The sequence below is a fragment of the Phalacrocorax aristotelis genome, chromosome 24 (assembly GCF_949628215.1).
Source record: "Phalacrocorax aristotelis chromosome 24, bGulAri2.1, whole genome shotgun sequence".
NCBI lineage: Eukaryota > Metazoa > Chordata > Aves > Suliformes > Phalacrocoracidae > Phalacrocorax > Phalacrocorax aristotelis.
The window spans coordinates 6,248,394-6,273,967 of record NC_134299.1 but is presented as its reverse complement, the minus strand read 5'-3'; the positions used below and the strand labels follow the sequence as shown (position 1 = coordinate 6,273,967).

Genomic DNA, 25,574 nt, shown 5'->3' with positions numbered 1-25,574 from the left:
CCAGTGGAGCAAAGAGATGATTAAGTTTTGGAACTTGTCTCATTGAAAACATCAGTCCCCAGTATCAGCTAATGTTGATGCCCATACAAAAGGAGATGTTTACAAAGGCTGGATGGAAAGATTTGTTTTCATAGAAACCATAATGGGGAGGGGGAGAGACACAGAAATAACTGCCACAGTCGTACCAGCCAGGTATAATGCCTGTCCGGGTCCCTTCCTCAAGGACCAACATCAAGGTAGTGACCAAGAAGTTAAAGAACAAGGATGCGCTCAAATGCTAGCATCAGAAAAGGTCTAGTTGGCCAACCTGAGGGAGACTAATGACTACTTTTGCTTGCATAGCAGCACGTATCTCGGATTTGCAGGATCGTTATCTAAGAGTATTCAGACAACTGCCGGAAACTGCAAAAGGGAGGGGAAAAAAAAAAAATAGTCTTGCTATTTAGATGACTCAATTTCTACCTTTCTATTAAAAGCTACGAGGTTGCAACCATTTAGCCAGGGGATCCTGGCTGGGACCCAAAAACCACAAAAGCAGCTGATTGCAACTAACAGCAGCCTGCAATTATTAGTCTTTAGTACGTTTGGCGAGTAGATCAAAATATGATTCTGCAACACTCCAAAATCTTTATATTGCCTGGAACTTGGTGCACCTGGGCTCATCGCTGCCTGGCGAGTTTATTCTCAGCATATGCCCCAGGTCAAAGGCAACACTGTCCTCCTCATCCTGCTGAGGCTCGATGCAGAGGCAGACAGGCTCAGTGCCTGGGCCATGGTTACACACAAAGCCTCTAGTAGAAACGGAGGGACTTTGTGTGTCTTCTCCTTCAGTCAACAGTTAACTTTCTTCTACCAAGACCAGAAGAACACACAAGGCACGACCAAGCCATGTTATTGTGCCAAAGCTTGAAGGCTAGATTTTAAATACAAACACCAAGTCTTTGCTGTTGAGACGCTAGTCTCATGGGAAAAAGGCAGATCTGCCTCAGCATAATCCATAACTTCCTATCACATTGTGTTTCGCCAATATTAGCAGCTGTTTTCAGAGCCCAGTGTGGGTAAACACGTAGAATTATCATGCGGGACAAGACATGCCATATAAGACAGAGGGGAGGAGGCGCCCTGAGTTTATTTTTACCATTCACAGCATCTGACGTGCTACCGAAGGGGTCAGCGAGAGGCAGGATATCAGGGAGCAGAAGCGCAGTCTCAGGAGATTTGAGTCCCTCAATCAGTTTTTCTGGGTTAAGCGGGAAAAGGAGGAAGGCAGGCAACAGAGGAGAAAAAAAGCAAAAAAAAAAAAACAAAACCAAGAAAAGACAACATTAATCAGGTGCTCAATTCAGTGGCTCATAGGCCAGCGTGTCAGCCTCAGAAGAGCATCTGTGCAATTCTGTGTGCAAATAACATTCTCGGAGATATTAGAGGGCAGCTATTCACCAGCTGGCCACGGTTGTCTAAGACAACTGAAGACATCCTCACCTACTGTGTGCTGCTCTCCCTAAGGAGCCACTGTAAAATAGCATGCAGTTCTTTCACTCCTACCCAAAGCACAAAAGCTTAACATGACCTAGTGAAAAATCAAGTTAAAAAAAGAAAACCTGCAGTTCCCCCCCCACCTCCCTATGCTGCGGAGGTCTTTGTTAGTCATTTTCTAATGAGAAGAAACAGTACTGATGATCAGAAGCCTAAGATGCTAGAGCTAAGTATACAACACCTATTAATTTGCTCAAGAACAGCCTTAAGAGCTTAAGCAAAACCAGAAATCATTGAGACACTACAGCGCCACACATCAGAATTTGCCCTTCGGTTAAACAGCTGTCTAGTTAGCAATTAATTATTTCAACTATCAGGTTTCAAACCAGACATGTCATTCTCAGCGATCCAATTCCTGTGGTTCCCATTATCCTTCACACACAGAAATTTAGACGGCCTGGGCAAAAAGTTAATCTCAATTATTAATCTGGTGGATGAGTGATTTTGCAATCATACTAACCAGGTTTTCAATAATAAGCTTAATTATTTAGCTTTCACCATGGTTTCTTTGCAGAACAAGAAGATAACATTTTCAGGATTTGCTAGAAGTAATCACCTTCAGCAGAACAGCACTGATAAAATTTGCTCCACATAGACAAACCTGGCCCTTTCAACTTGAAGTGACTGCATTTATAATCTAATATTAGAACGAGCTGTGGCCTCGCCCACAGTTACATCTTTACAAAATGTATACATCTGTATTTTATGTTTTGAGTTCAAAGGCTGGTGTAATTATTTATCATCCGAAGAAAACGTGCTCATAACTGCACAAAAGCACAGGCTTTATAATACTGCTGTATAAAAGACTTACCATGCTGAGAAAGCCAAAGAAAAGCTGAAGTTGCACTGTTACATGCATGGTAACAATATCGATCTTTTTTATTGCCTTATATAAATAATAAAATAGCCTAGTGGCTTTGGAACTACTTGTTCAAAGCAGGACAAATTCTACTCCTCATAGAAAACTTCACAAGCCAACATGCTAAAGCAACCAGGAGGGGAAGGAAACCCAAAAAGTGACCCAAGAGGCAGCTGTTATACCATGAAAAGCCTGAAGGTCAACTGAAAAAAAAACCTGATGGGGGCAGCAGCCTTAAATGTACTCAAAACCTTCCCACCTCTGAGTAATACTCAATTTCAAAGGTCGTATTTGCCAAAGAAGATGTACCCCAACTACAGAGGTGTTATCCTTGGCTTCTCAACACCAAAGAGGGGCTTTTTCCTTAGATAAATGAAAAGGTTGGGCACAGGGGCTTGGCAACAAAAAGAGGGATTGATGCTGTCAGAAGGGGGATAAGAAGGGTGGGACTGATTATAGTGTGTTGGGAAAACATAACACAGGAGAGGTTTGGGGACAAGCCGACTAGGAACACACTCAATTCCTTTTCCCAGAAGGGAAGTGGTAAGGTAACAGGTATCCACTCAGAGTACAGCAGCTGACTTAAACAGCATCTTAAAATCAGTTAATCCAGACAGCAAGGCACAGGACACAACTGTGGAAAAATTATGGATTGTCTCAGAGTTGAGCAGTTTCAGATTGGGTTTGGCTCCTCCTTTGAGATGAAGCTTGTAAGCTATGAAATGACACCTATGTACATTGTGAATTTATTCCCACTTTAGAGATTCAGGCCTAAGATACTACTTTCAAAGCACGTTCTTACAGAAGGCCTGCCTGCCAATGCCTACCCCTTCTCAAGGTGCTTTCATCAACCTCTACCTTCAAACCCGTATATACAGTAATCATTCCTTTTATCATCCCATTTCCAAGCGTCTTGCTCCTTGAAGTCTCCCTTCCTCAACCTTACCTTTCCAGTTTCCTCCTTTTTCATTACTGCAGATTTTCCATTTAACACAGTGGAACTGCCTCCTGGTCAGGGACTAGAAAGCTGCCTATTGAGCTCAGCCATTTTTTAAACATGCAGAAATTATGAGAATAAACATGGTGGTGTTCTCCCTGCATTAGTTTTCCCTCCTGTCCCCTGAGCTCAACTGGTTTTATGCAAGGCTTTAGGCTGTCAGTGGTTCTTTGTCTTATTTTGTTACTTGTCTCACAAGATCTCCTTTCTTGTTTCCTTCATTGTTGGTGCTAATCTGCCAACAGTTACAGGTAGCTGCTGCACCTCTTAGGGCATGATTAAAAGGAACTTCATCCCCCTTGAGTGAGGCTGAGAAGTTCAACAAAAACAAGAAGGTGTCAGGATGAATGGGAAAAGAGATACCAGAAGTAACAAAAAACAAAAAATCAGATGCCTCAGTCTACTCTGAGGCCTAGAGTTCATTTCCCTGGTCTCTGTTTCACGTTGCATCTTGCACTAACCTGTCGGAATAAGAGATAAAGTAAAGGAAGAGCAGTTGCTTTAAGTGGTGGGAAATTCACATTCAACTAAGAGCAAAAAGTTAGCCAAGGCCCAGTGAAATCCACGGTTATGCATTAGTTAGCAGGAACACCTTCTCTACCTGAGTTAGGTTTGGTCTCTGCAGCACAAAGCGCAACATGCTTATTAACCCCCCCGCCCCGTGTGCTGAAGGAAGTTTTTCAGAATCCACATCAGACATGCAAGTCCAAGAACACTACATGTCATTGCAGAGGCAAATAAACCCAGCCCCAAGCCTCTGCTTCACTATAGCTCCAATGATCAAAGCAGTAACTCAAGGAGCGTATCTTCTTCACACTAAGCTGTTCCCCTGCACATGAACATTAGGCAGCTGCAGTTCAACTATCTACAGACCTAGAAAGAAAAAACAGTCTCTTCCATGACCCTGAACTGCATTTTGGGCCCTGCTACCGAGGGAATTCTCTAGCAGATGTTTGATTTTAATTTCCAAGAGAAAAGCTGCTTCACCTGCAAGTGAAGTCATGGTTGAGATGGTGAGAAGCCAGGAATGCTAAGTAAATTGAGTGGGTAGGAAATACAGCAGTGCAAGAGGAAAAACTGGGATTACTGGTCTTGTTTCTCTTATCTGTACAAACACGAGAGTTCCAAGTCACACACATATGAAGTGACCATCAATTGCAGAACAGCCTCCACCACCAAAGCAAACCGCATGCAGCACTTATCTGCCACTTGCAGAAAGAGATGAAGGCTACAGCCTCAGGTATGGGCTTCTCTAGAACACTCTCCCCCATCTGCCACCCCCTTAGCAAAGACCTTCTACTGGAGAAAAACCAAGAGAGATGTTTTGCCACTGCAGTACCAGGCATGTGGGCACACAATCACAAGCTGTGTTTTAGAAGTGGTTGTGACGGCAAAGAATATCAGTTATGCAGCAAACAGCAATGGAACCAGAAATAAACAAACAAATAGAAATGTCTTCTATGCTGCAGTTTCAGGGCCCATTGTAACTAATTTTGTGCATGGATAGAGCTCAAACCAGAGCGTGACAGGACAAAACACATTCTGTATCAGTAACCATGCAGTTAAATTCAGCATTTTGTAGTATCAGAGGTCCTTCTGCCTCAAATCCAACAGACATGTCCTGATTATTCATGCGTAGACATGTGAACAGGCCAAGGATAAACAAGGTTAAGAAAGTGTAAACCAATACAGAGATATTTTATATCATACAGCTCCTGAAGGGCTCTAAGGAAGGACTTTTATCAAACTCGAGCTGGGAAATGTGCCCTTTAATCAGTGACCGTGCTCCCACATGAAGATGCCTCTCAGAGGCATCCTCCTCCCCAGGCGGCCTACTGGGGAAGCATCTGCCAGATGCTTTCCAGGCCACAGGGAAAGCAAGCTTGGTCCAGGCTCAGGATTGATCTGACTGTTGGTATTCCATTTTCTGTCAGGTTTTCTACTTCACCCATTTTCAGTCCTGAGACAATGGCAGCAAGTTTGCTATGGCTTTGCATCAGAGAGTAAGAATGCTGGCTGAGTAAGCACGATTCATTAGCAAGTCTTAAGAAGGTGTCTAAGCTTCAAAGCATGAAGGGGGGGGGACTAAAAAGTGCCCCTTTAGCTCTGGAAAGGGTTGAAGCCCAGCCACATACTGCAGCCTTTAGGAAGAAAGTAATCCATTCGTCTAAGTTCCCAGTTCCTCACAGGAAGAAATTACTGGTTGTTTCCTATCGTAGTCAGAGTAAGCAAAACACTACGCAGAAAAAGCAGAGCAAGAGCCTACAGCGAACAGCTCTCAGAGACATCCCCAAATGGCAGACATTGGTAGCTTCAGAGGCTGGAAAACCAAATCACTTCATCCAGGAATGAAAGCAAGATCCTTTCCTCTGATTTGCACCAACATAAGAAGGAAGTAATGCCAGTTAGCATCCGCAGAATTCACTATGGATTTATACCATGGGACAAGAAAGCGAGATCAATCATGCGTAGGTTGAGGAGCACAGCTTTGGACAATCCAGTGAGAAAATTTTGACCTTTTTCTTCAGATCCCTTTCTTTTCCAACACATGCATAAATCTGATTTTTGAGATTTGCCATTAGTCAATTTGCACAGACTTTGCATCTGCAACACCACCACCGCCAAAGAGTACAAGTTGGCATGCTGCATTTATACTTGGCGATATACCCGTTAAGCGACAAAGTATATGCAGAAAGCATTTTAAGAAGGACTAGAATTTCACGAAAAAAATAAAAGTCAAGAGACAGGGGAGGCAAACAGGTTTTTAGTTAGAGCAGGCTATTAGAAAGAATAAAAAGATTCCTGAGAAACTTGCAAGTTAAAAAAAAGAACGGAGGGCAAAAAAATCTGTCATTTGTTGGTAACACACTGAACAATCAAGATGCAACATCTCAAAGCCAAAGAAGTCCACCAGCCAGGCACCGCACACAGTAAGAACATTACTCACTCGTGTACTGCGGAGGAATAGCAAAAAGAAAGACAATTCAACAGAGCACACAGCAGAGTTCTTTTCTTCGGATGTCAACTGAGAAAGAAAGACAAGGTTGTAAAAATCCTGCCAAGTCAACTGTGCCGCGAGTGGGAGGGCAAATTACCAGGGTAGGTATAGATTAGTCACTCACGAATATTTCTGCCTATTGATTCATCAAGTATTCAAGATTAAAGGAAGCCCTGCGCATTATTCAGCAGAGGACTTTGACTAATCAAGGGAAGGCAGTGGACTTCAATTTTCCTAATGGGGTTTCTGTCAAATAGAATTGCTTCTTATATAACAGAAATAGAGAAGAAAAATATAGCCGCTAGCATGCTTTATAAACACATGCACGTGACTTTGTAAACACCACAGAGAATAGCAGGACAACACTTAACAGTGACTCCTTAAAGAGATCAAAATCCAACAATTTTAGTTTACCTTTCAAGATCTCAAATATTTGTCAAACAATACCCCTTCAGATCAAAGTCAAAACCCAGATGGAAACAACGCTATATACTATTTACACTCATTTAGTTGGAATTCCAGTGGTCCATTGGCTTTGTTGCTCCAAATCATCAAATCACCGTATTATACTCGCAGTTAATAACATGGCAATTAATTCACCAGGTTACGAGTAGTTCCCTTTTTGCATTTTCCCAACTCAAGATGTAAACTCAAATCATTAGTACACATCAATAGGTGTTCATGCATGCCTGCAATTACTTTATCTCCATGTGTCATCATATTACAAATATAAGTTCTTATTAGAAATACTGTTTTCCTTTTGTGGTTGTTATAAACACCCTGACATAGGAGGGCATGCAATTGTCTTCTCAGAATTTATGGGCCTGGGGTAGAGTTTTGCCGATTAAAAACATTTATCAAGTATTTTGTGCCAAAAAATAGAAGAGCCCTCCTACACATCAGTAATAGTGGCCCTGTCAAAGCAGCTGAACTTGCTTGTTTTGACAGGGATGTCAGTGATTTGAGTCCTAGCTCATGTTTCCAGGTGCCAGAAACTGCCAGCTTCAGCAATCTCATCTCAGCACTTCACAATTCCTTCCCATTTCCAGTTCTTCAAACACTGCAATGGCCTGAAACTCCCCTCCAGCTCACTACACTGCTTTGGCACCCTGTGGGGAAAGCTTCGAAACCCAGTGCCTGGAGGCCACACATTAGAATACAATGAGAAAAAAAAAATCCAATTTTGCTTAAAACTCCCATTTTTGAAGCCAATTATGTTTTAAGCAGGAATGGTGATCAGGGCCACATATTTCTGATAGCTATCTCTAGAAACAGGCCAAGGGTGTGGACACACTTTGTTCTGAAATTGCGCTGCAAGTTACCCACTTCCTTAGCCCTGATAAGCCTCCTCTAGGGCCAACGTAAAAACACGCAAATCCATGGGTATTTGAAGGAAATAAAGACAAAAGTCATCCTTAAAGTGCTATTTAAAAGCCTCAAGGAACTCCAACATGATAATGAGTCTGTAATAAGCAACACTGTTTGCCTTTTCATCAAAAATGAGAATCCAGTGTGTGCCCAGATGGCACAGGTATGCTTTCTCAGCCTGTGTTTCCTTCCCCAGCTATGTCTGCCTGCTTACTTAGATGTGCTGGACATGGAATTTCTCTTACCTCACTTTCTGTTATGGCAAAGACAATGTCGCAGAGGCCGCTTAGCATTGCTGTTCTTCCAACAAATAACTAACTACACTAAAGGCCCATTTGTCTCTCAGCTGCAGCTAAGATGCTGAATTACTGCAGGGAGTAAATGGTTGTGTAAATTCACAAAGAATGGTCCATTCTGTTTCGAAAGGGGGTAAAAAAGATTGACTCATTGTGCAAAGACAGCATCGTGCTCAGTACTGATGCAGAGAGGCCACGGCTACCACCACCCTGCACACATGCAGACTCAGCGCACGCAATCCGTGTGGTGCAATCCACAGCATGGGGGAGTTTGTCCTCCATCCAGTAACAGGGAGGAGCAGAGTTTCTCTTTCTCAACTCTTACACCTCAGCGCTGCTGCTCAACAACTCCGTGCTTACTCTGCTGCCAAGGACCCACACCCACTGTCTCATCTCTCTCCTCTTCTGCAGACAGGAGAGAATAAGCCAGGACTGCTGATGGCATGGAGTACGTGGGAGAAGAGTATTTATCTGGAACTAGAGCAAGGAGACACCCACCTCCCACCCCAAACCAACCAACCCTCAAACAACTGAAAGGAATATTTTTGGCAGGATCTCAGAGGGCATTTCGCTGGGTCCACTCTTCATTTACTCAAAACTTGTTTATCTGGGCTATTCTGGAGTTAAAGGATATAATTAAAACCTCTCCTGACACTGAGATGACTCTTCCTGACTGAAGAGTGCAGGTAACTCTGTCAAGACAGCACTTAAGCATTTCAGTTTCAGCAGCTAATAAGGGTCATGGGCTAAAGCAGAAGTATTCACATGCTCTGGGTCAAACCTCTCATTAATTCTGAAAAACCTGCTTTTCAAAAGTACTTGAGTCCAAAGTCCATTCATGCCAATAGAAAAGAAGTCAAAAGAAACAAAACCTACTGTACCTAACAGGCATAAAAACCCTAGACTTGGGACTATTCATGGAGTGAAGCCTCAGTGACAAAGGGAAAGATCTGTCTTGAAGCTTCATAACACAGTTTAATTTCAGGTCTCCAGAATACTCTGTGCAAAATTCAGCCTGCCATGATCGTACAGGCTAAATTCATACTCATAGACGTAGCCACACGTAGCAGAAAAATTACCATTCTGATCAAATACAGCATTATGATTAATCAGCACTGAAGCCTGCAATAAGCTTATTAAGAAGAACTTGGCTCACTTTCCTACACATGCACAAGGAAAAATGTTTTCGGTATGAATATTTAATTCTCCCTTATTTTAACAGATGTTTTGCCATATTTTTACATCCTTCTTGCCAGCTCCTCTTACTAGTTACAATTCCATTAAGAATTGCAGTCATTATGCATGGCAGAAGGAATACACTGAAAACCATTCTACTTCCACTTGATTGTTGTCCAGAGCTGGCATTTCTGCCTTCTACAGGGCGCTACGTCACCTCTTCTCCAGAAGCACTTACCAAGAAGCTTGTTACCCACAACAAGTGAAAAACAACCTCCTCTAGGATATTACACATCTCCAGCGCTGTGATCCATGCAAACAGCATTGTCTGCTAGAACCTGCTGTCCAAGGTTTGTCTTTGCTGTACAGATTTAACTGACTACACAGCACCAAAAGTGTGATCTCGCTAAACCTACAAGCAAGCAGTTGTACTTAAAGCCACACTTGCTAGCTGTAGCTCCACGAAACAGGCTCCTCCATTTGAACCCATTTAGGGTCTGGGGATGCACCCTATGGCTGTTTGTCATGTGTTCAGCATCTGACTCCTTTCTCGGGAATCTGCGATAGAAATACTCATCTGTCCTTCTCAGCATATAGAAGGAAGGTAGGAAAGCCCGAGGAGGTCTCCAGCCAACATTCAAGCGATGCCACCTGCACCCTCAGGTGCCAGCACATGGAGCAAGTTTGTGGCTTAAGCAAAAAAAAAAAAAGGGAGCTCTCAGCCAGCCCCTCAGCTGTCACAGGTTTAGAGCACAGAGAGGCGACAAAACTGGCTCTGTATGACAAACAGGGAAAACACCAAATAAAAGCCTCACTTATGGCTGTACTGAAAGCCTTCCTGAACAACGCTGCTCTTGTAACCACCGGGTAAAGGCTCATGCTTTTACTTCGGAAAGGGCTATGCACGCTCTCAGTCAATATAGAGACAGACGTAAAATGTTTTCAAAGCAATGGGATTCACTGCCAAGGTTTTCTGAGAAGTAAAAATATTCCAAACAGAAAGCAAATATCTAGCAAGCATCCAAAGAAATTCAGCTGCTTCTGCACAAAACTAAGGCAGCTTGGAGATGTGCAACTGGAGATGCTGATATACTAAGAGGCTAAAGTCAATCCCAGCAACGCTGACCCAAGGGGCACACCTAAAAGGACGCCTTTCACACAAAAGTCAGCACATCTCTCACGTCCAAGCCCTCTCTGCCTGCTGTGGGGGTGTTCTGCACAGGTAAAGCAGACACAGAAGAACAAAGATGCCTCTGTTCTGTACGACAGACACACACACTGAAAACCTGAGTTGAAATCTGGAATTTTTATCTTTTCTGTTGATTTTACAAGCACAGGCAACCCCTCTCAGTTTTCAAAGCTAAGGATAAGTCCGCAGCTGTGGTCCTTGAAAACACTCATGAGCTCCTGGCCTAAAATTTTGTGTTAAAAAAAACCAAAACATCAGAGATGTCTTTGCAGGAACCTGCAGGAAGCCAACAAAGCCAGACTGCCTACGTAGCCTTGTCCCCAGCTTTGCCCCCATGGAGGCAGAGCCACTGCGCTCAATAGGACCAGACACATGCAGGCAGATTAGCCAAAGAAGGTTTAGCACCTGCCTGCATAGATATGCAACCGGCTGGGGACAGATTTGTGGGACAAGCAACCTGGCACCACAAAAACGGCACACAACCGCTGCTTTGATCGTCTGCACCCAAGGGGAGGGCTGAAAGGCAATTTCCCCACAGTGGTTGCTGTACTATAAAAAATTTCAGAGCTCCCGCAGCTAAGGTTGTGGCTGCTGCTTCGTATGGTTGTGCTCTATCAAAATGCAATAGGCAACACGAAAAACAACCATCTTGGTGTGCAACTGTATGCGTTGAGCACTGTGGCAGAGAATTAAATAGTAGTCTGGACTGCCAGGCTTCAAGTCAGGAAAACCAACATTTCCAATAGCATTTGTGGGGGGTGGGGAAGAAAAACGTGCAGTCATCTGCCTTCTGTAGGTTCTTTTCAAACTATAGCTGGGCAGGTCAGCTCCTGGCAAGCACTAACATAGGGGAGAAATCCTGTAAGCTCTGCTTCTTGAACTGCAGCATTTATGAGTAAAATCCCTTTTGAACCAAAACACATTTCTCGTGCTCTTCGAGCATCAACCAGAAGGAAGCAAGTTCCACACAGTTATGGAAAAATCAGTTTGTTTTTTTTTTCCCCTGAATTACTTAACTTCCCATGGAGAGATGCCATCTTTACAGGCACATAATTCTGAAGCTTGGGTCCTCTACTGTCAAACCACCAGTGATCCACAGCTTGAGCTGAGGACAAGGGTGAGAGTTGTAACAAGTACTTGTCCTCTGGGGCTAGCTGACAAGAAGGGACCAGTCACACACATTCACCAGAGGGCTTAGAGAAACTCCAAGATAAAAAACATTCCCATAGTCCAAATCCCACTGATTTGCAAATAAGCTCCTAAGAACTTACATAATCTTGTGCTAAAAAGTGTTGGCTGCTGCAGTCAGAAATGTGCACACAGGAGAGACTTAAGTAGCACTGCAAAGTAAATGGAAATAGCTACCAACTGCACTAGAAAACTTTGCCAAATCAGAAAAGGTTACATATTAACTTGTGCTTCCCATGAAGCACGCATTTGCAATAGACCTTGGAAGCCAAAGAAACAGACTCTTAGGGGAAAAGAAAGATTAACAATAATAAAACTACAATTTCAAAGTTGGAGACCCATTTGAAATGGCTTAGGTCAGAACAGGTAATTACCCAGTGATTATTTGTGGCTTTGAGTACTGAACCTTTAAAGACACCAACATTGTTGGCATAGAAACAATATGACCACCCTAGGGCCTGCCCTGAAAACTAAGGGCTCTGGTGCTCAGCACCGTTCCCACCACCACATGGATATTCAATGGCAGAAAGCACTACACGTCATTCCTGCCACTGAGTTCAGCAGAGCTTGTCAGTGCCCTGCACTGACTAAGGCCCCGCATTTCAGGTGCGCCTAGAAACAGAACTGGAAGATTAAGAGTACAACAAAAGACAAATCTCCCCCCTCCATAAACTCAATTCCAGTTACCTGGCGTGTCGGATAGTGGGAGAGGAATGAAAGGATCAGGCACAGTCAGAAGAGGAGGGCTAGTGTCCAAACTCAGAATGTCTTTTGTTTTTTCAGCTGGTAACCAGGAAGAGAAGAGGCAGGGTGAAACATAGAAAAGCACAAAGAATTGAGCAAAATCTCAGCACAGGCACAGCTCAATATTGCAGAGTCTATGCTATGGCCCAACAAGAACAACACACACATGCACGCTCAGAACAAGTTTATGTTGCTAATGAAAAGAAAAAAAAACCCAAACCAACACAAGTATTACCACATAGCTCTCCAACACAATTTAACCCACAGATCTCAAAACATTCCTTGAAAGGGAAGTACTATTATCTTGCTTTACAGCTGCACAAAAGGTGAAATGCCTTAACAAAGGACACACAGCAGGCCAGCCCCCATGCTGGGCCTCTTTGTCTGAAATAAAAGATACAGCATCTTGCATCAGACAGGCTTAGACAGGCTCATATCTATGAGGAAAGAAAAAAGAAAGAGGGCTAGAAATACCCAGCCCAGTGTCAGCACCAAGAGAACTACCAAGACACCCTCCTATGCCAAACCGCAGGACGGGAGAGTCAGGGGGCACATTTTCACGAAAACTGCTAAAAGAATGGAACACGCCACAGTGTCCAGAAAGCCCAGAGCATGACGATGCTTCTCAGCCTTGCAGAAGGTACGTTACAGCTGAATCTGGAGCTGCTGCTACTCAACATCACTCAAAGGCTGATGGATCATCATAAATTGTTCACAGGGCACCAAACAGCTGGACAAACGCAGAAAGCAACCCCCTAGAGCACTCTTGGGTCATGGACTTCAACTCCTTAATTCTCAGGTAAGAGCCAACAATACCAAGCTCAGTTATAAGCTCCTCTAAATCTCTTTTTATAAATAGAAATAAGCGCAAATGGATTTATCACTTCTTGCCCCACAAAGGATTCTTCAATCTCTTCCCAGGACTCCTCTCCCCAAGGGTTGGTGCGCTTCACTGAAGGAAGCATCAGTTGTGTTTGTCACTGGTAACAATGGCTGCGTAAGATGGGGGAGAGGATTACCTGCATTTAGGGCTCCTGGAAGCAGTTTTCCATACTGTGCCTGACAGGCCCTCAGTGCATTCAGTGAGAACCGATGCTGAAGAACTAGAAACAAGCAGCAGCACTCACCGAGTTTTCTGCAGCATAAAGGTAGCTGCTCATGGAAAAACCTTGGTGCCCAAGTACCAAAGCAGACACCACACATGCCAAGGCCTCTACAGAAAAGCTCCTCAGACCAGCCAAGGAATCCCGGCCTTTGGACCCAGACAACACAGCCAGGGCAACACTTCTGACCGTGCTCTCTGAGGATCTTCCCTGCTCACTCCTGTCTCTGCTATTCTCCTCATTCCATGCTGAAGACATTATTATCCCTGCTCCTCTCCTCCTTCATACAGCCTAACTGCAGGCAAGGAATATCCTCCAGCATGTCTGTCTAATGTCTCTGAATCTTCCTTTTCCCTTATTGGGGAATAATTCCCTTATTCCCCAATTCCCTTATTGCATGCTACACATTTTACTTCTAATTATGAGCTGCATGGAACTTCAACATGTTAAGAAGCTTTCTTGTGAACTTCAAGAGGTCACTTAGTGTCTTCCCTCTATAGCTCTGCCTATAGACAGTGCCTCCTGTCTCTACTACCCAACTGTGACATGTGCCCTTCCTACCTTCCCTTCTTTACTGAGGGGCCAACCCTGTCCTACAGTTCTCAGTGCTAAGGCCCAGCTCCATTTATATCAGTTTCACCTTCCTTTTCAAGATGCTATGACAAAGAGTCGCCGTTTTTCTGCAGTGCTGTCCAGGGCATTGCCCTGTAGGATGTATTTGCAAACTCACCCGATCCAGCAGTGAAGGAAGAGCCACCAAATGCATCTGCTTGGGCTGCAGATGAGGCCGGCTGGAAACCTGGAATCAAGTTCTCTGTGGAACTGCCCATCTTTTCTGGAGCTTTCCCTGAAACGGCAGGCACAGATTTAGGGGAAAAACTCCTATTCTGAAGGTTGCTCACTTCCCTAGATTTTTAGATCACTAATTCAGTATGTGACAAACCCCTTCCTGCAAATCATAACTTGCAAATGAAGCAGAGTTTAAACTGTAGCTTCTACAACCAACTGATCAAGGCCGCTTTAAAAGCGGTTAGTACCTCGCCCATTGAAGATCGTGCCCCTTTAACTGCAATTGCTCAGCAAAGAGGACAGGGACAGAGAAAGGAGACTGGACAGCTTTAGCTCTTACAGGCACAGAGGATCATGATAATACGGGAGCACCTCAGCAGCATCTGACCAAAAGCACGATCATTCCATGCCATCTTCCATTTTGAGAGCAGGCTGGTATTAGAACATCTCCATGAACCTACCATCACCTAGCTTTGCAAAGTCCTTGTTCAGCAGCTCCTCGGCTGTGAGTTTGGAGAAGTTATCATCGTCAAATGGATTCCATGTGGAGACATCGGGCGGGTTATAGACATTCTGCTGTGAGGTCCGTGGGGAACCCGAGGGTGTGGTGGAAGCAGATCTGGATGTGATCATCCCAACCAAACAACAGTCATTAATAACCCATCTGAAATCCCCCGGCCAGCACTATGAGCTGGTCCAAGCTACTGCATTATAATTACTTCCTACTTAAAACACTCAGCACAAGTTATTGTACTTGCATGCCCAGAAAGCTGGGATCAGTAGCCTTATCTACTTGTAATCCAACCAGAGCGTCCTGGTGTCAAGGATTAAACAAGCCTCACAAGCAGCCCATTTGAAACAATTTTCTGCAATGCCCATGTGGAGGCTTCCTGCCTGCAGACACTACAGAAGTGAGCAAGCAAGTACTCCTGGGGACGCACTGATGCCAAGCAGCAAGCGTGAGGCACGCACCAGGGCTACTGGTGGAACAGCTGAAACAACACTAGCTTTTGTAATCCTGAGGAAGGCCCTGTTTGCTTAGGTTTTGGGGAGCATGGAAGCACTCAGGAGGACTTCTACCCTTGGGAATTTTTTCAGCAACTTTCTGCCAAGCCCTTTAACTGCTGTCTTGGGAAGGCAAAGTCTCATTTACACCACAGAGGTAGCCTACCTTCAACCCAGAGCTTTGCCTAGGAAATCTCTGAAGATCCTCATCTACCCCCTCCCTCTACAACCCCTGACACCAAGTGAGCAGCCACCTACTTGGACTTGTTGAGACTGGCTTCAGCAGCAGCCGCCTGCAGGAGCTGGGTGGACTTGCTGGCTGGAACCCCGAAAACTGCACTGTGGGTCACGTCGCTCAGAATCCTCCTGTGTCCTGCACGCTGCGTCTTGGGGGAGGACGGCGGGGTGAGAGAGCCCAGCTTCTGCCCTTGCACTGCTGCGGGGGGTGTAGTTTGAGGTTTTTGCTGTTGCCTCATTTGCGCCTGCATCTAGGAGAGACAGTAAAATGGTATGTTCTTTGTTAAGATCAGTCATGAAGAAAAAAAAACCCAAACCCAAAAAACCAACAGCTATATGCTGGAGGATCTGACCTTCAAGTCATGGATTGGGGATAGTCTGGAGGGGGAAAAACCTAAATAAACTGGAGAATTTGCTGATCTATAGTATTTTAGGATAAGTACAAATGCACAAGCAGAGACTTCTCCCCTTCCTATGGTGTACCTCCGGAAGGAAAGCCTCTAGCAGCACCTGTTAAAGGCTAGCTTGTCTCAGAAACTTGCTCATGGGTAAAGAGGCTGAGATCCAGGGCAGAGGTAAACACAGAAATCAGATCATAGCACGCAGGAGTCTCGTCATATGAACACACGGAGTGGGGCAAGGTGAAGAGCAGCGCTTCCTCCAGGAGATGTGTGATTTGGGTTAAATCTCTAAAGGACTACATGAGCAACACCTTTCATTAGCATCTGGAGGAAAAAAACAGGCGTGTTTGGTTTAGGTGTAAGCTGAGACAGCCCAGCTACAAACCTTCTGGAAATTTCAAGGGGTTTCCTCAAACTGATCTTATTTTTTCCATTACTTCAGCCTTGTGTTAAACTCACAAACCCATAAATACTTGAAATGCTGCTTTGTAGTGATAAATCAGCATCACTTCTGATTACGTGATTTTTTTAAAAAAACTTGTCTTTCAGTGAGATATCATAGTTGGATTTAAAGCAGGAAAACCAGGATGCAAAGAGCAGAAAGCCATGCACGTTGCCTCCACTGCCTGGACACTAACTCCCTGTTCCCCACCCTGTATCTTCCCAGGCCATTTTCAACCAAGGAAGACAGATGAGAGATTTGGAAAGATCTAAATGGTCAATGCGAAGAGAGCCACGTCCCCAGCGTGGTGCTTAACTACAGCAGAGCAAGGCAAACAAGTGGTTAGCTGCCTTGCTTTTCATCTGGCGTTTTCAAGCAGGCTAATTCACTGCGGCTGAGGAGGAAGCTGACCTGACTCCTTCTGATGCACCCGCCTTACATCTTGCTATATAGGTCACTGCAGAACGGTACATTTGGTGCTGAGAAATAAAAGGGCAGTGCCAAAATCTCCACAGAAATGAATGCAGAGCTTATTAAGCTGAAGTCTTGCAACGTGAAAAGGTTTTGATAGGTCCTGGCTTGATAACTTCTGCTCAGAGATCCTGTTCTGCTCTGCTCTGCTCTGCAGAGTCCATGTCTCTCTATCATTTTTAAAATGAGCCAACCACCGCTTTTCCCTTCCTGAATGCTGCAGGAGTGAAAAAGTGTCCAGATGTGTCCAATCTGATCACCCTTCTGGGGGGATAAGGCTAATTTTCAGTCTAGCTGATTTAATAAAATTAAGGCTGTTTTTGGGCTAGTGAATCACAGCAAAGCTCTTTAAACATGCATTTCAATACTACATTTCAGGCATTTCTTCTGAACAGAGAGAACAGGGTAATAATGGACCTCATCCAAAACCTGTCTGCATGTACTGAAAATCTCCCACCAATTTCAATAAAACAACTTGCCCCAGGTCATCCAGCAAAGCAATAACAAGACCAGGAACACAGCAGCTCCAAGCTTGTCACCGACCCTAACCATCAGCTTAGTGCTGAAAATTAATATAAAAGCAGAGGGGGTGAATACGACAAAGCCTTGAGACACGTCAGAGTAAAGCAAACAATGGTTCCCCAACATTGCTCAGGTCACTGGCTTGTGGAGTTTATTAGTCAAATTAATCCCTGATGTCACTTCAAAGGAAGCACGCTCAAGAGATGAATTAGGTCCTGAATGACTGGCGACTCATGAACAAGCAAGCACAAATTGACCCTTAGTTTGGACTCAAATATTGTGTACCTGAAGTGGTTTCTTACCAGACACTGTTTGCTTTGCACACGTACAACCTGGTACAGCAAAACAGCAGTCATCTTCCTCTTGCCTGGTGCACGCACATGCTTTCTTTCCAACACGCAGCTAGGGTTAGGGAGACCTCTTTGCGCTCCCCAAAACAAGCAAGAGCAGATGGAATTGCTCAGGAATGAAAGCAAAGGGCACAGCTTCCTCCCGCATGTACTGCGGAGACACTTTGGCAATGGGGATCCTGCCCTCTGGCACAGCTCCCCTGCCTTTAGCACTACGGACAGCTGGCTATTTACTGGTTGTAGGCGGCCATGTTTTCCATTAAGTAAAGAGCATTTATTTTAGATGCACACTCAGAGGATTAGTAAAGTGGATGATTTATTTCTTTATTTTTAGATACGGTGATTTGAAAAGTCTCCTTACCATAGTATCCATTAAAGAAAAAAAGTTATCCCAATGCCAGAAATAGCCAGGAAGGGTGCTTGCACCTTCCTCTGCATCAGAGCCCTGAATACAGGACGGAAGTTTTCAAAAAAAATGCCAACATCAAGTAGTTCTGTTGCCTGGTGCCCATCCTGATGTGTCAAGTACAAATAATTTTTAAAAGAGTTTATCACATGTTTTCTAAGGCAACGTGACAGGGGAGGGATAGAGAGAAGCTGCATTAAGCAGCTACTTATACCTTCTCACCTGTTTTCTACTCATCATCTTCCTGTGGACCCAGAGCACAACTCCAGAGCCCAGCATCCCTTTGAAAAAGCAGTCCAAATAACTGCACAGGTCTCTGAGGCAGCAAGGTTAGTGCTGGCATCTGCAACTCAGTAACAATGCACCAGGGGCCAGCAGGCCTGAGAACACCCATTACCTGGGCTCTGTGGGCCTGAAAAGCCAGCTGCCCTGCTGGGGCGTTCCCAGCACACAGGGTCTGGCAGGAGAACACTTGCCAGTGCTCCAAATCCTGCTGCCCCACTCCTTCCCGCAAGGCTCTTACCACTTGCTCCTGTGGCGGCGCTGGCTGGGCTGCACCTTGCTGGGCCTGGGGCTGCGGTGGCGCTGGGGCTTGTTGCTTTTGCTGAACTGCTGCTGCTGCTGTCTTCTGCTGCATTGCTGCCTGCTGGGCCATCATCTGCTGCTGCTGTTGCTGCTGCTGGTAATAGTTTTGCATCAGCTGCTGCTGTGCTGGCGCTCCTTGCTGCATCACTGGGAACTGGGAAACAACCAGTTGTTGAGCTGCCTGTTGCAGGGCTGGGAAGTCAGGGCCAGCCCCTGGGACGGTTATAGCCACTGCAAGTGGCAAAGCAGTAAAAGGCTGCAATGGTTTGGAGACCACATGCAAAGGTGTGGTGGGAAACGGCCTTCTGGTCTAACGTTAGGTCCTTTTGTGTTACACCTGCCCGTATGGAGCTCCCACGGCACAGACTGTCCTGTGGTCCCAAACGCCTTTCTTCATTTTTATCAATTCTAAACCTTTCCCCAGCATAGGAAGATTCACTGGCCCTTTGCTTCTACTTCTAAATATGCTTTAGCAGAGATCTGTGCTGCTATAAACAACTCCGTTAAGCACACAAGTCTGTCACCTAGACACAGCCTGTCTAACACATCATGTGTTCACAGGCCTCCTTACCACTGCAGTCTACCTACCACAAAAACAGACCTGCATCTTACCACTAAAAAGGCACACCCAGCTTCTTGTACCACAAAGAGCAGAAGACCCCTCTGCTCATCAGTTAAGCATTGACCTTAAAGACTATGAAACACTTTGGGCTCTAAAATCTTAACCAGCATTACTTATTTTATGTCTGTACATGACAGAACTATCTCAAGGCTTTCCACATTGACAGATAAAAATGCCAGCCTTGCATAGCAAAAAAATCTTGCCGGAGAATTAAAGACATATTGAAAAATGCCTAAAACCTGCACCTATTCCCCCAAAACAAGGGGACTTGGCATAAACACAAAGATACAGCCTTGCAGGCCTCTAGCATGGGAAGCATGCAACAACCACGCTGCTGACCTGCTGAGCTTGCATCATCTGCTGCTGCTGGTAATAGGCAGCCTGTTGCTGCTGCTGCTGTTGCAGAAGCTGCTGCTTCAAGAAAAGCTGTTGCTGATGCTGAGGTGTGGCTTGAGGCTGAGTGGAAGGGACCTGGGGCTGTGCCTGCGAGGCCTGCTGCGGAGCCGGCGCCTGCTTGGCTTGTGGCTGTGCAGGAGCCTGCTGAGGTGCTGCTTTTTGCTGGGGAACGCTTGCAGGGAGTGAAGGCTGACCACTGCCCAGGGCACCAGGTCCTGCAACAGGTAGGAAAACACAAAACACCAAAAAAACCACCCCAGGTCCATTAGATCAACATGCACCACAAATCTGTGGTACACAGTGCCAGCCAGGCACCGCAGAGAAAATCGTTTCACCTTGTGGCTGAATGGCTGCTTGAGCTGTGGGTCTCTTCCTGGGCGTTAGGGCTGGCTGAATGGGTAAAATACCAGGGTTGGGTTGCGTCTGTCCTGCTTTAGGTCTCTGGCGGGGTGCTATGGAAGTTTCTGTTGTAGGGATGGGATCTGTCAGCCTACAAAATAAGGTAAGGAATAAATGGAAGAGCAGTAAGAGCGCAGCCCTTGTTTGCCTGAAAGTTGGTGCATGCAATAAACAGTATGGGTTTAAATACTCATCTGTACTTTAGTAGTATGTGACTGATAAAGGTGAAATACTTGTGGGCATCCAGACACAGTCAACTCTTTCCAGAAAACTAGAAGTGTGGTAAAACTTGATGGATGCATTTACAACAATTAATCCAACACTATCATTTTGACTTGTTTGCCAATTGTGGCAACTTCTGTTGGACAGCTGGAACTTGTCAAAGTTAATCAACTACTTCAAATATTTGCTACAACATATTCTTTAAATCCACTTAATGTTCTGGATGAGCAGATGAAGGACATAAGTTAGCTTAAGAGCAGCTGGTACCCTTAGGCAGAGTTGTCTAAATAGCCACCTTTAGAAGTACCTGAAGTTCAGTACACCTACCCCAGAATCAGGTCATTGGACCTCCTTGATCCCTGCTCAATAATCTACTGAGCTCCAAAAATGCATAGCAGCAGACCCAGGAAGCCAGACACCACGCACCCCACTGTGGGTACATTTGCTTGTTAGATAGCAAGTTGTTTTACTAATGTGAGGGTAACTGCACTCCATTATAAAAACAAAGTAGACTCCTGGAACAGACAGGAGGAGAGATGGTCTATTTCAGAGTCTGAAGAAAACTGCTGGGTTTGGAGTGCCCACTGCTGTACGGCCCACTTTGCAGTAAAGTAAGGTACAAGTTTTGTCCAAGGGAATTTACAAGTCTCCATTTCAGTACCACAAGCAGAGCAAGCAGCAGCAGGAGAGGAGAACCACCACAGCAGAACAGTGGTTTACCCACTGATTGGGCTCTTCAGAAGGAGACTGCCTGGGCTTTCATACACCCGCAGAAGAAATTATAGGACTCTTACAGAAGTCACAGCAATTTCATACAGTAATTACTGGGTAGGTTATCATCTGCCAAGAGTCAAACTCAAACAGGAGTAGTCCCCAGTGCAGTTTCTCAGCAGACTCGTGTTCTTTGGGCCAATTCCAGGCCCACTGCAGGCCAGCTGCAGTCTTTCTCCTGACTTTGCTCTCAGGTACTCTGGGTACTGCCTCCGGATGGATGACACAATAGATCCATCTAAGTGCACGAACTTCAAGTGCTGCTGTCAAGCAATGCCTTCAGTACAAAAAGCCTAGCTGTTGAGTCATGCCGAGTATCGCCCAAGCCCTGCCCCCACGCAGAAAAATTTCCCCTAATATCTGCATTTTCTGCCTTTCAGATCAATGGTTATTTATGTCATTGAAGCAGAAGCCTCAGGACTGCAGTGTTTGTCTCCACGTGTAAATGTAAGCCCACAAGGAAGCAGCTAAATATACCAAACGTCCTTCCTAATAAACAGCAGAAAGACAACCGACAATAAAGAGAGGGCTGAGCATAATGCAGATGTGGTCACCTGGCCTTTGGTTGACTCTTCTTTGCAGCAGCTTCACTTGCTTTAACCGGGTCTGGGAGTTTAGCAGGGATTGGAGAGTTCTGCAGGCCCCAAAAACACAGAAATTTTTATGTTGAGGGCAGAAAACAGAGTCAGAGATAATTTGCACAAACATCCCAATGAAATGGGGAGATTGGGGGATATCCAAAGCAATAATTCCTCATGCTGGACACAGGACAAACTGCTCAATGTCACAAGGAGACAGCAGTCTGGGAGAGGCTTTACAAGGGAAAAAACACAGTTCAGCTTTTTGACCGTTTACTACACATGGAATCTGAACACAAAGCTTCAGAGCTCAACCTGAGTATTTTAAAAAGACAACCTAGGGACAACAGCAGCATTACTTATTACTACTGTTATAAAAAAAATACAGGCATAATAGTACCAAAACCATGTGTTATTCATAAAGACCATAAATAACCACCTCAACATAAGGGAAAAAGGTTTCTTCTTACCTGGAAGCAAGAAAAGAACGTGTCATGTCACAGATGTCCATAACACCATAAGAAAATATTTGTCAACTCTATTTTTCAAGCAAACTCTATAAAGACACACTAAGAAGGGGCAGATGGTTGTATAAGGCCTGATGTAGTTCAAATGCAAGCTGGCTAGTCCCAGCCAGCCAGCCGACACAAAACTGCTATGTTTAAAACCAACTGCAGCACAAATTACACACGCTATGATGAATGTGCCTGGAAATCAAATCGGTTTCACATGCATGGCCTGATTTTCCACATTCACATGGACAAGATCTCTTGGTTGGCCTCACACCAGTAACTGGGTGAGGAGGGAAATCAGGGACAAACAGAAATAAACAACATACGAAACAAAACCCTGATTCCTGCCCCCACCCCCTAAAAAAACACCCCCAAACAGCATTGCCAATTAAAAAAATAAAAGAAAGAGACCCTCCTAATTACAGAACTGGGGAACAACCAACATAATACAGCAGAATGCTCAGTCTCCAGCATTGTTTGCCACCTGCAGTCTCCTCCACAAAGCCCTAAATCAGTCCACTTCTTTGCTACTCACCTGGACATTCTGGACTGGGCATTCCTTCTTTGCCAATTTGAATGCAAAGTAGGAGACCTGATAAATATCAGGTCTCTTATCAGGGTCTGGTTCAAGCATATACCCTTTAAAAGACAGAGATGCTAATATCAGAGCAATAGAACAGACAGAGTCACGTGAGCCATTTGTGGCAGAGCTACATTTGGTATAACCAGATGCCAAGAGGGTGCCCTGACTCTTTCAAAGCATCCCGTCAGTGGTCTGTGGGGCTGAGCTGGTCGTCAGGCTCAGAAAGGGACAAAACAGACAGTCAGGATGGCTGAGGAGGTATTTTCCAGTACAGCTATGAAGAATTTATAGCTGCTATCAAAGGCTCTAGGGCAAGGAGGGGAAATGTAGCCTGCCTGGTCAGGGAATAGCATTGGTTTTGGAAATTGGCATTTCCAAGTGAACCCACAGAAAAAAAACTCGATCCAACCCCAGTGTGGGGCAGGAGGACAGGCCAGCCACATAGACCAATGCCTTTGCATATGCAAAGAAAATACCAGGCTGCTCTGCAAACACATCCAACTCTGTGCAGTCAAGACTGTGGCTGGGGGGGGAAATGAAATGCTGTGCTGGAAACAAGGGAGCTGCCCCAGCTTTGCCAAGAGTAGTGCATTGTACCCTTAATTACACATTCACTCTAGTCAGTGGGTTATTTATAAATCATTTCAGTTCTGTTTCTCAATTCACAGAAGATTAATTCTTATCACCAGTCTAAGCCACTGTGGTTCTTTTCAGTTCCTTATCCAAATAGATTTATTACTGGAGAAATACGTTTCTGCATAAATAGGCTTATTGTGCAAGTTTCTTTAGGACTCTTAAACCAAATGGTTGTCTGTTTTCCTGCCTTTCCAGAGTTCACTGCAGCCTAGCCAAATAGAAATCTCTTCGTCGTCATTTCTTTCGAAGAGTGATCTCCTAAGCTACTAAAAGTTCACTTTATCCCCCACTGTGTGCAAGCAGGTCTCTTAAGAGAAACACCAACAATTTTACTGTAGGAGCAGGAACAAAACACCTCTGCTATTTTTTTAGTTCTGCAAAGTAGATTACGCCACTGTCAAAGACACTCACGGATGAGGCAGTGCATGTCTTGCGAGTGCCGAGAATTATCTGGAATGGTGAAATTGCCGTCACAGATGGCCACCTGACTCTCCCCAAATGGCAAGGTGAAGTAACACAGCTTGTACAGCAAACAGCCAAGGGCCTAAAGAGAGAGAACGGAGCAAAGGATTTAACAAACTGAAGCAAAGCAGGGAATGGTACAATTCAAATACCATTGTAGATAACAGGGAAAGTGCTCTAGCTTGTTCTGCTATAGGGGTCCTGCATGACGTCAGGCCTACACTTTAACATTGCTGTGATCGACCTGAAAACAAGCATAGCTATATGGGAAGATAAGCACATGAAGAGCTCTCCCTCAGCAGGCTGAGGTACTGTAATCTGAGGATCATGTGAATATCATCACACATACCCCACAGCTCCACATAGTGTAACCCTTCACGTCATTAAACAGGCAAAGCCTGTTTCCGCCACATATTGGAAAGAAAAAGCAAAGTCATGAAAAAAAAAAAAGTGGTAAACATCATCCTTCATACATTTATTCTGACAAAGAAAAGTCCAAACTGTTCGCAAGCTTAAGTTCAAACAACCTTTCAACTGTTATAAATATGTACCGAGAGAGATTTACAGACAAGTCTGCAGGCTGCTAGGGTGTATCACCCTTCCATCGACTTCCGTGCTGCTTTTGACAGCAAGAACCACCACCTATTTCAAAAGAAAATATAAGTTTTGCACACAGGGCTAATTACGAAACACTCCCAACCATCTCAGAGGGGAGAGTGGGAAACATTTCCTAATCCTGAGCAACGCATCATCGCTTATACCTTTTGTCATAGGGTTTCACAATTAAATTGCACTCTAGTTTAAAATAACCTCAATGAGATTTAAGGGGGCCTTTGAGGCCCTGACCATCTTTTCACACTGTTACAGCTGTGACCTTCCATCTCCAGGTTCCTAACACCACGGTGAGCGACCCGGCACTGGTACAGGGCCCAGTTCAACAAACCTCCTGCTGAGCTCAGCAGAGCAAGAGCCCCACAGGAGCTGCTGCGTTCCTGACTCCGAGCTGAGCCCACAGAGAGGGCAGAGAACTCTTCCCAGCAGATGTCACGCCAGCAATTTTCCCTCTTGTATATGCAGATGCAGATCTATTGAGGATACATTAAAGCTCTCCTTACACTGCTTCTGCCTTATAACTTCCTAGCTCAGGGCTTCAGAAACCATACAAACGTGGGATGTGTTTAAAAAGCTAATTCAGCACATTTGCTGAATTGCCACTACACTACAAACGGCACAGACTGTTTTTTTTCATCTACATCCCAACTAAAGGGAAGCCTTCCACCCTTGATCAGGTTAGCCAGTAATGGATTACACCACAGTTGCATTTTGCTTTCAACGTGAAAAGCATGACAAGACTGCACTGATCATCAGAAACTGCAGTGCAAAAGCTTGGTCTTTGGCCAGGTTTGACAACTCAGCCCTGTGTTACTGTGTTACACTCCCCAGGATAAGCATACTATTGCTCATGCGGGAAGGTCTGTTTTCTCAGTTTTCTACTAAATTCTGACCAGTAACTTTGATTTCACTAGCTTGCAACCCAACCCAGGCATATGAAGTCACAATACTCAATTTTTCTGTTTTAACTCTTATGATATGAAATCAGATTTGCACTGTTCAACCCTAGAACTCCACAGATCTCTAAATTAAAACCAAATGGGAGGTAGCATGCAAAGAAGCATGCATGTTTTATCCACAAGCCACCCTGCTCAACAGTAACTCATTAGAAATGTCAAG

At 44.7% G+C, this 25,574-nt stretch overlaps 1 protein-coding gene across 7 annotated transcripts in view; it reads right to left on the bottom strand.

The window, feature by feature from the left end:
* Positions 1 to 25,574, bottom strand: part of AAK1 (AP2 associated kinase 1) — an 86,292-nt gene that overhangs the window by 20,793 nt on the left and 39,925 nt on the right. For 3 of the 7 annotated variants that reach the window (XM_075074474.1, XM_075074478.1, XM_075074476.1), the window contains exons 8-16: positions 23,793 to 23,925; positions 22,698 to 22,801; positions 21,627 to 21,706; positions 20,016 to 20,170; positions 19,624 to 19,895; positions 18,601 to 18,816; positions 15,507 to 15,736; positions 14,705 to 14,862; positions 14,185 to 14,301 (exon numbers count right to left, since the gene is read on the bottom strand). In XM_075074474.1, the coding sequence (XP_074930575.1) occupies positions 14,185 to 14,301; positions 14,705 to 14,862; positions 15,507 to 15,736; positions 18,601 to 18,816; positions 19,624 to 19,895; positions 20,016 to 20,170; positions 21,627 to 21,706; positions 22,698 to 22,801; positions 23,793 to 23,925 (1,465 nt within the window). Of the gene's footprint in view, positions 1 to 1,138; positions 1,241 to 6,339; positions 6,418 to 12,294; positions 12,391 to 14,184; positions 14,302 to 14,704; positions 14,863 to 15,506; positions 15,737 to 18,600; positions 18,817 to 19,623; positions 19,896 to 20,015; positions 20,171 to 21,626; positions 21,707 to 22,697; positions 22,802 to 23,792; positions 23,926 to 25,574 lie in introns of all 7 variants that reach the window. The other 4 variants (XM_075074472.1, XM_075074477.1, XR_012657361.1 and 1 more) reach the window with 3 other exon arrangements.